General features: G+C 46.4%; 1 protein-coding gene across 1 annotated transcript in view; it reads right to left on the reverse strand.

Moving 5' to 3' along the window:
* mical3b (microtubule associated monooxygenase, calponin and LIM domain containing 3b) overlaps positions 1–10,000 on the reverse strand; it is a 32,633-nt gene that overhangs the window by 11,112 nt on the left and 11,521 nt on the right. The window contains exons 13-20 of the mRNA XM_059326021.1: positions 9,725–9,927; positions 8,280–8,380; positions 8,149–8,202; positions 7,892–8,062; positions 7,725–7,781; positions 5,987–6,073; positions 3,690–3,761; positions 3,301–3,460 (exon numbers count right to left, since the gene is read on the reverse strand). Of these exons, the coding sequence (XP_059182004.1) occupies positions 3,301–3,460; positions 3,690–3,761; positions 5,987–6,073; positions 7,725–7,781; positions 7,892–8,062; positions 8,149–8,202; positions 8,280–8,380; positions 9,725–9,927 (905 nt within the window). The remainder of the gene's footprint in view (positions 1–3,300; positions 3,461–3,689; positions 3,762–5,986; positions 6,074–7,724; positions 7,782–7,891; positions 8,063–8,148; positions 8,203–8,279; positions 8,381–9,724; positions 9,928–10,000) is intronic.

Genomic DNA, 10,000 nt, shown 5'->3' on the forward strand with positions numbered 1-10,000 from the left:
AACCCATCCATATAGGCCCTAACCCATCCATATAGGCCCTAACCATAACCCATCCATATAGGCCCTAACCCATCCATATAGGCCCTTTCCTTTCAGTTTAAATAAACTGGGAAACTCTCTGATTGATGTTTTAGACATCGTTTGAATGGTGATCACGATATTAAATGACCTAAATATGATTTTACACGAGGAGAGAATAAACTGAAGAATCTCTCATTTTATAACTAAATGCCTAAAGATTTGAGTGAGGATGAAGTGAAGCGACAGAAAATGTTCAATGTTCTGTCCTGCAGATGTGATTTCACACAGTCATAAAGGGGCTTTATGTGTGATGCGTTCACTGACCCTCAGGCTGTTATAACCTTAAAGAGGCTTTATGTGTGATGCGTTCACTGACCCTCAGGCTGTTTAAACCTTAAAGAGGCTTTATGTGTGATGCGTTCACTGACCCTCAGGCTGTTATAACCTTAAAGAGGCTTTATGTGTGATGCGTTCACTGACCCTCAGGCTGTTATAACCTAAAGGACAAGACAGAAAATAACAAACTGGGACAGTGCGGAGGTCATGTGCTCCAAAAACAACTGATCTGCTGATCAGCACAAACATTTCAACTGTTCAAACAGCTGCTCTTTCATTTCTATCGTTTCTTTTAATAACTGACTGCACAACGGATTCAGGTCTAAAATGTGTTATAAACATGGTTAAGATTCATCATAAACATAATATGATGATTATAAACATATGATGCATTATAAAATTATTACATATTATAATGCATTATAAACATATCATAATGCACTATAAACATATTATAATGCATTATATGTTTATTATGCATTATAATGTTTATTATGCACTATAAACATATTATGATGCACTATAAACATATTATAATGCATTATAAACATATCATAATGCACTATGAATATATTATAGTGCATTATATGTTTATTTATGCATTATGTTTATTTAGAGCCTTCCCAGAAAGAAGAAAAAGTCACATCTGATCTCCAACAGTGATAAGGTGCTGGAGGCAAGAAGGGTATGGAAGAGTGTGGCCAACTCTCATAGAGCTCGCCCGACAAGGGGCTCTGAAAGCAGACTAGATGCTGCCAAACTTGGGCTAGATGCCTACACCAGAGAGCTTGAAGAGCAGCTCATATATAAAACCAAAGAACTAGAAAAGGCACACATCAAAAGGCGACATGGAGCAGCCTGGGAAGCTCTAAGAGAGATAACAAACAAAAAGGCCTTTCCAATAATAAAGATCAAAGGAGACACCACTCAAGAAAGACTGAACAAATGGTTCGATCACTTCAGCACTCTTCTTGGAAGCCCTGACCAACAATTGGTTGACTTAAATGACCCTTTCTACAATAGGAGGGTGAACGACAAGCTACCCATTGATACCAACCTGTTTACAATGGAGGAACTCCAATCAGTCCTGAAGAACCTGAATAAGGCAAAAAAGCCAGGACCTGATAATATTCCAGCCTTCCTATGGAAACACGAGTGCTTTCACAATCAACTGTTGGAATTCTGCAATGGAACATTCAAGGGTAGGAAGCCCAAGGCATTCTCCAAGTCTTGCATTATCCCACTACCAAAGACTGGTGATCTCCAACAACCGAACAACTACAGGGGCATCACTTTATCTGCCATTGCCTCGAAAGTCTACAATTCTCTTCTTCTGAACAGGATAACTCCTCACCTTGACCCGATTCTTCGAAGGAACCAAAATGGGTTCCGGAAGAAAAGATCCACCCTCCCACAGATTCTAGCAATAAGGCGAATCATTGAGGAACTAAAGGTCTCAAAGAGGAGAGGCACCATCATCTTTGTAGACTTCTCAAAGGCTTTTGACAGTGTGAACAGAGCAGCCATGATGCACATCCTCCATAACTATGGAATCCCTGAGCAGATCGTTAAAGCCATAGCCATAATGTACGAAAACCCCACCAGCTTCGTTCAGAGCCACGATGGTCCAACAAAAGAATTCCAAACAACAGCGGGAATTCTCCAAGGTGACACGCTTGCACCTTTCTTGTTTGTCATCATGGTGGACTATGCTCTGCGGCAATCAGTGGACAACATCAAAGACCACGGCCTCATGGTTGGAAGAAGATCTGGTCGCCAGAGCGAGAAATACCTGACCGACCTCGACTATGCGGATGATGTCGCCCTGACCGCAGAACACACATCATCTGCCCAGACTCTGCTCATCTCATTTGAAGAGGCCGCTGCCAAAGTAGGACTCAAGCTAAATTCAAAGAAAACCGAATGCATGCTGATGAATGAGGACCCTATCAACCCTATCACATCAAAGGATGGATCACACATCAAGGAAGTCAAGGACTTTAAATATCTTGGTTCATATGTGGCTGACAGCAGAAAGGACTTTCTAGCCAGAAAGGGACAAGCCTGGAATGCCTGCAACAAACTCCTCGGAGTCTGGCAGTCAGGCATTTCAACCTCCATCAAGGTCTCTTTCTTCAGAGCCTGTGTTGAAAGCATCTTGCTATATGGTGCGGAGACCTGGACTATGAAGAAAGAACTACAAGACTGGCTTGATGGCACATATACAAGACTCCTCATGTGTGTCAGAAACATCTCCTGGAAAAGTCATCCAACCAAAGAGCAAATCTATGGTGAACTGCCGCCTATAACAACAACTGTAGCACGTCGAAGAGCGATCTTTGCTGGTCACTGCTATCGTGCCAAGGATCAAGTAATATCCGACATCCTGCTATGGCGGCTCCCCCAATCGTCCAGAGGTACCAGGCCTCATACATATCCTGACACAATCTCCAGGGACACCGGACTTACAATCCAGGAGCTGGGAGCAGCAATGGCCGACAAGACCCGATGGAAAGACGTGTCATCTAGGATCTCGACGACAGTCGAAGGATGATGATGATGATATGTCTATAATGCATTATAATATGTTTATAATCCATAATAAAGATATTATGATGCATTATAAACATACCATAATGCACTATAAACATATTATAATGCATTAGAAACATATTATGATGCATAATAAACATAATATAATGCACTATAAACATTCTATAATGGATTATAAACATATTATAATGCATTATAAACATATCATAATGCATAATAAACATAATATAATGCATTATAAACATATTATGATGCATTATAAACATATTATAATGCATTATAAACATAATATAATGCATTATAAACATATTATAATGCATTATAAACATATAATGCATTATAGATATAATATTGCTGATAATAACCAGTAATAAGTGCTGTGTGACTCACGGTGTTGCGTGTCGAAGGCGTAGGCGGCGAGTCGCAGCGAGCTGCTGCAGGAGAAACACGTGAAACAGCTTCGATGGAAGAACAAACTCTCTGCACTCAGACGCTCCATCACATAAACTCTCTTCTGACAGAAGAAACACACGTCACTGCAGCCTGGGGCCTGAGACAGACAGACAGGTCACCGTCAGACAGACAGGTACCAGCAGACAGACAGGTTCACATCAGACAGACAGGTCACCGTCAGACAGACAGGTTTCAGACAGACAGACAGTGATGGAGGTACGGTTGTTATGGTAGGTAATGTATGTTAGCTGTTAGCCGTTAGCTGTTAGCCGTTAGCTGTTGTTTAATGACAGGTGAGAGCTTTCGTGAACCAATCAGACGCTTACCTCCTGACTCTGTATTCTATTGGCTATCTGCTCAGCCAATGAGCTCACTCCACCAGTGTACATCTGTAGACACTGTTACAGACAAACAGACAGGCAGGCAGACACACAGACAGGCAGGCAGACAGACAGACAGACAGACAGACAGACAGACAGACAGACAGACAGACAGACAGACAGACAGACAGACAGACAGACAGACAGACAGACAGACAGGCAGACAGACAGACAGACAGACAGATTTAACAGAAAACCATCGTTTTATCAGCAGCGTTTTGTTCTTCAAACATGAGTTCAGCTTCCTGTTGGAGTTATTTGAGCTCCTTTAGATCCGTTTATTCTCTTGAATCACAGATTAATCTCTTATTGTGCTGATGTGTTGCTGAACTAAGAGATGTTAAAGGTGTTAGACATGAGTTTAGTGATTCTCTATTAAATATAATATCTGATGAGTCAGCAGACGGAGGGGAAGTCCAGCTGGGATCAATAGGATCCATTCTTCATCATCACATGCAGCAGGCTGCCCTGCAGAGCTGCAGCAATTAGACCGAGCCCGGGGACAGACAGGGGACAGACAGGGACAGACAGGGGACAGACAGGGGACAGACAGGAGGACAGACAGGGGGACAGACAGGGGACAGACAGGAGGACAGACTGGGGACAGACAGGAGGACAGACAGGGGACAGACAGGGGGACAGACAGGAGGACAGACAGGAGGACAGACAGGGGACAGACAGGGGGACAGACAGGAGGACAGACAGGGGGACAGACAGGAGGACAGACAGGAGGACAGACAGGGACAGACAGGAGGACAGACTGGGGGACAGACAGGGGACAGAGAGGGGACAGACAGGGGACAGACAGGGGGACAGACAGGAGGACAGACAGGGGACAGACAGGAGGACAGACAGGGACAGACAGGAGGACAGACAGGGGACAGAGAGGGGACAGACAGGGGACAGACAGGGGACAGACAGGAGGACAGACTGGGGACAGAGAGGAGGACAGACTGGGGGACAGACAGGGGGACAGAGAGGGACAGACAGGAGGACAGACTGGGGGACAGACAGGGGACAGACAGGGGGACAGAGAGGAGGACAGACAGGGGACAGACAGGAGGACAGACAGGGGACAGACAGGAGGACAGACAGGAGGACAGACAGGGGGACAGACAGGAGGACAGACAGGGACAGACAGGAGGACAGACTGGGGGACAGACAGGGGACAGAGAGGGGACAGACAGGAGGACAGACAGGAGGACAGACAGGAGGACAGACAGGGGGACAGACAGGAGGACAGACAGGGGACAGACTGGGGGACAGACAGGGGACAGACAGGAGGACAGACAGGGGGACAGACAGGAGGACAGACAGGAGGACAGACAGGGGACAGACAGGGGGACAGACAGGAGGACAGACAGGGGGACAGACAGGAGGACAGACAGGAGGACAGACAGGGACAGACAGGAGGACAGACTGGGGGACAGACAGGGGACAGAGAGGGGACAGACAGGGGACAGACAGGGGACAGACAGGAGGACAGACTGGGGACAGAGAGGAGGACAGACTGGGGGACAGACAGGGGGACAGAGAGGGACAGACAGGAGGACAGACTGGGGGACAGACAGGGGACAGACAGGGGGACAGAGAGGAGGACAGAGAGGAGGACAGACAGGGGGACAGAGAGGGACAGACAGGAGGACAGACTGGGGGACAGACAGGAGGACCGACTGGGGGACAGACAGGAGGACAGACAGGGGACAGACAGGAGGACAGACTGGGGGACAGACAGGAGGACAGACAGGAGGACAGACAGGGGACAGACAGGGGGACAGACAGGAGGACAGACAGGAGGACTGACTGGGGGACAGACAGGGGACAGACAGGAGGACAGACAGGAGGACAGACTGGGGGACAGACAGGAGGACAGACTGGGGGACAGACAGGGACAGACAGGAGGACAGACAGGGGGACAGACAGGGGGACAGACAGGAAGACAGACATGGGGACAGACAGGGACAGACAGGAGGACAGACAGGGACAGACAGGGGGACAGACATGGGGACAGACAGGGGGACAGACATGGCCCAGGACTCTTAAAGGGAGCAGACTTAAAGCTGAGCCACTTTATTAGGTACACTCTGTGAGCTAATAATGGACACCTAGGGGCCCAACCAGCAGGGTTCAGACCAGTTCACACTGGGTCCCTGTCCTCCACAGGGTCCAGATGTCCATCAGTGGACTCTGAGACAGGACAGAGGACAGGACACCGATACCCAGGATGCACTGCGGCGCCGTACCTGCTCCTCGCCTCCGAGGACGGACAGAGACTTGACCTTCTCTCTGAACCGGAAGCTCATCTGTTCCTGCTGCAGCGTCCTCTTGCTCTGAGGGACACGCAACCATGGAGACAGACAGGGGGACAGACGGTGTCCATGGAGACAGACAGGGGGACAGACGGTGTCCATGGAGACAGACAGGGGGACAGGTTACTGTAAAGCTACTGCAGTATTTCTGTTGGACTTCTACTAGGGTTGCCAACTCCCCGGGACGAGTCTCTAAATACGGGACGATTCTTTTGTCTCTAAATACGGGACGATTCTTTTGTCTCTAAATACGGGACGATTCTTTTGTCTCTAAATACGGGACGATTCTTTTGTCTCTAAATAAGGAACGATTCTTTTGTCTCTAAATACGGGACGATTCTTTTGTCTCTAAATACGGGACGATTCCTTTGTCTCTAAATACGGGACGATTCCTTTGTCTCTAAATACGGGACGATTCTTTTGTCTCTAAATACGGGACGATTCTTTTGTCTCTAAATAAGGAACGATTCTTTTGTCTCTAAATAAGGAACAATTCTTTTGTCTCTAAATAAGGAACAATTCTTTTGTCTCTAAATAAGGAACAATTCTTTTGTCTCTAAATAAGGAACGATTCTTTTGTCTCTAAATACGGGACGATTCTTTTGTCTCTAAATACGGGACGATTCCTTTGTCTCTAAATAAGGAACGATTCTTTTGTCTCTAAATAGCATTCTTTTGTCTCTAAATAAGGAACGATTCTTTTGTCTCTAAATACGATTCTTTTGTCTCTAAATACGATTCTTTTGTCTCTAAATAAGGAACGATTCTTTTGTCTCTAAATACGGGACTATTCCTTTGTATCTAAATAAGGAACGATTCTTTTGTCTCTAAATACGATTCTTTTGTCTCTAAATAAGGAACGATTCTTTTGTCTCTAAATACGATTCTTTTGTCTCTAAATAAGGAACGATTCTTTTGTCTCTAAATAAGGAACGATTCTTTTGTCTCTAAATAAGGAACGATTCTTTTGTCTCTAAATAAGGAACAATTCTTTTGTCTCTAAATAAGGAACGATTATTTTGTCTCTAAATACGGGACGATTCTTTTGTCTCTAAATAAGGAACGATTCTTTTGTCTCTAAATACGATTCTTTTGTCTCTAAATAAGGAACGATTCTTTTGTCTCTAAATAAGGAACGATTCTTTTGTCTCTAAATAAGGAACGATTCTTTTGTCTCTAAATAAGGAACGATTCTTTTGTCTCTAAATAAGGAACAATTCTTTTGTCTCTAAATAAGGAACGATTCTTTTGTCTCTAAATAAGGAACGATTCTTTTGTCTCTAAATAAGGAACGATTCTTTTGTCTCTAAATACGATTCTTTTGTCTCTAAATACGATTCTTTTGTCTCTAAATAAGGAACGATTCTTTTGTCTCTAAATAAGGAACGATTCTTTTGTCTCTAAATACGGGACGATTCTTTTGTCTGTAAATACGGGACGATTCCTTTGTCTCTAAATAAGGAACGATTCTTTTGTCTCTAAATACAGAACGATTCTTTGGTCTCTAAATAAGGAACGATTCTTTTGTCTCTAAATAAGGAACGATTCTTTTGTCTCTAAATACGATTCTTTTGTCTCTAAATAAGGAACGATTCTTTTGTCTCTAAATACGGGATGATTGCATCTTTCAAGGGACGTTGGCAACCCTAACTTCTACCCGCTAAGTCTTTACCGGTCTCCATGACGACGTCTCAGCAGAGGGTGGAGGGTCGCTGGACAACAGCTCCCCCTGCTGGTCCACACATGATCATTAATATTATTAATATTATTAATGTTGTTGATAATCTGTGACATCACTGATCAGCTGATGAGCTGTGGATGATGTCACTCTGATCTCACCTGTTGACGTAAAGCCGCCGCCGCAGAAGAAGAAGAAGAAGAGCTCCTGCAGGAAGTGGCGCTCTCCTCCAGCTTCGCCTGCAGCTGATTGGCCATCAGACGAACTCTGGTCCCGCCCACTAGCGCCTCGTCACTCACCTGGGTGACATCATCACCGTTCAGGTCACATGACTGGAAACAAAAAAAAAAGAAGAAGAATAAGATTCTGCTGAAACATGAAACATTTCAGAAAGCTAAACATTTATTTATTAAACGACCTCCGGCTGCTCGTCGCTCGTCCGGCGGCGTTTCCCCGCCGCGTCCTTCAGGTCCTGCAGAGACAAAGAGTCCGTCAGAGACAGAAGACAACATGAGACAGAATGATGGAGACGGACGGACGGACGGAGACCTTCGGGTTCCTCTTCCTGGACGGACTGAGTCCCAGTCGGCTGAGCAGCGAGGCCGGCGTGATGAGGGCGGACCTCAGGGCGGAGCTCTGACTCAGGACACCTGGGACAGGAAGTGACATCATCAGCAACATGACCGGGACGCATCAACATAAAGTGGGCGTGTCAGTCAAGAGGAGACTCGTGGGTGACTCTCACCAGGAAACAAGAGGAGAGGAGACAAGAGGAGAGGAGACAAGAGGAGAGGAAACAAGAGGAGAGGAAACAAGGAGAGGAAACAAGAGGAGAGGAAACAAGAGGAGAGGAGACAAGAGGAGAGGAAACGAGGAGAGGAAACAAGAGGAGAGGAAACAAGAGGAGAGGAGACAAGAGGAGAGGAGACAAGAGGAGAGGAAACAAGAGGAGAGGAGACAAGAGGAGAGGAAACAAGAGGAGAGGAAACAAGAGGAGAGGAAACAAGAGGAGAGGAGACAAGAGGAGAGGAGACAAGGGGAGAGGAAACAAGAGGAGAGGAAACAAGAGGAGAGGAGACAAGAGGAGAGGAGACAAGAGGAGAGGAGACAAGAGGAGAGGAAACAAGAGGAGAGGAAACAAGGAGAGGAAACAAGAGGAGAGGAAACAAGAGGAGAGGAAACAAGAGGAGAGGAAACAAGGAGAGGAAACAAGAGGAGAGGAAACAAGAGGAGAGGAAACAAGGAGAGGAAACAAGAGGAGAGGAAACAAGAGGAGAGGAAACAAGAGGAGAGGAGACAAGAGGAGAAGAAACAAGGGGAGAGGAAACAAGAGGAGAGGAGACAAGGGGAGAGGAAACAAGAGGAGAGGAAACAAGAGGAGAGGAGACAAGAGGAGAGGAAACAAGAGGAGAGGAAACAAGAGGAGAGGAGACAAGAGGAGAGGAAACAAGAGGAGAGGAAACAAGAGGAGAGGAGACAAGAGGAGAGGAGACAAGGGGAGAGGAAACAAGAGGAGAGGAAACAAGAGGAGAGGAGACAAGAGGAGAGGAGACAAGAGGAGAGGAAACAAGAGGAGAGGAAACAAGGAGAGGAAACAAGAGGAGAGGAAACAAGGAGAGGAAACAAGAGGAGAGGAAACAAGGAGAGGAAACAAGAGGAGAGGAAACAAGAGGAGAGGAAACAAGAGGAGAGGAAACAAGGAGAGGAAACAAGAGGAGAGGAAACGAGGAGAGGAGACAAGGGGAGAGGAAACAAGAGGAGAGGAAACAAGAGGAGAGGAGACAAGAGGAGAGGAGACAAGAGGAGAGGAAACAAGAGGAGAGGAGACAAGAGGAGAGGAAACAAGAGGAGAGGAAAAGAGGAGAGGAGACAAGAGGAGAGGAAAAGAGGAGAGGAAACGAGGAGAGGAGACAAGAGGAGAGGAAACAAGAGGAGAGGAAAAGAGGAGAGGAAACGAGGAGAGGAGACAAGAGGAGAGGAAACGAGCGTCTCACCAGCAGGGGGCGGCGGCGTGTCCCGGAGCAGCTGGTAGAACTGGCTGAGGTACATGACCATGGACAGAGCGTCCGGCTGTCCCTCTGAGGACATCATCTCGTCCACCGTCATCAGAGGAGCGATGCCCAGCTGACGCTCCGCCACCTCCAGGCCCAGACGAGTGTTGGTCTCCACCGAGGACATGTCCAACGAGTCAAAGTCTCTGAGGACACACGGGACAGACAGGACATAACAAAACAACATGACCATACTGTTCTGATAACCATAATAATAAC

The sequence above is a fragment of the Centropristis striata genome, chromosome 22 (assembly GCF_030273125.1).
Source record: "Centropristis striata isolate RG_2023a ecotype Rhode Island chromosome 22, C.striata_1.0, whole genome shotgun sequence".
Taxonomy (NCBI): domain Eukaryota; kingdom Metazoa; phylum Chordata; class Actinopteri; order Perciformes; family Serranidae; genus Centropristis; species Centropristis striata.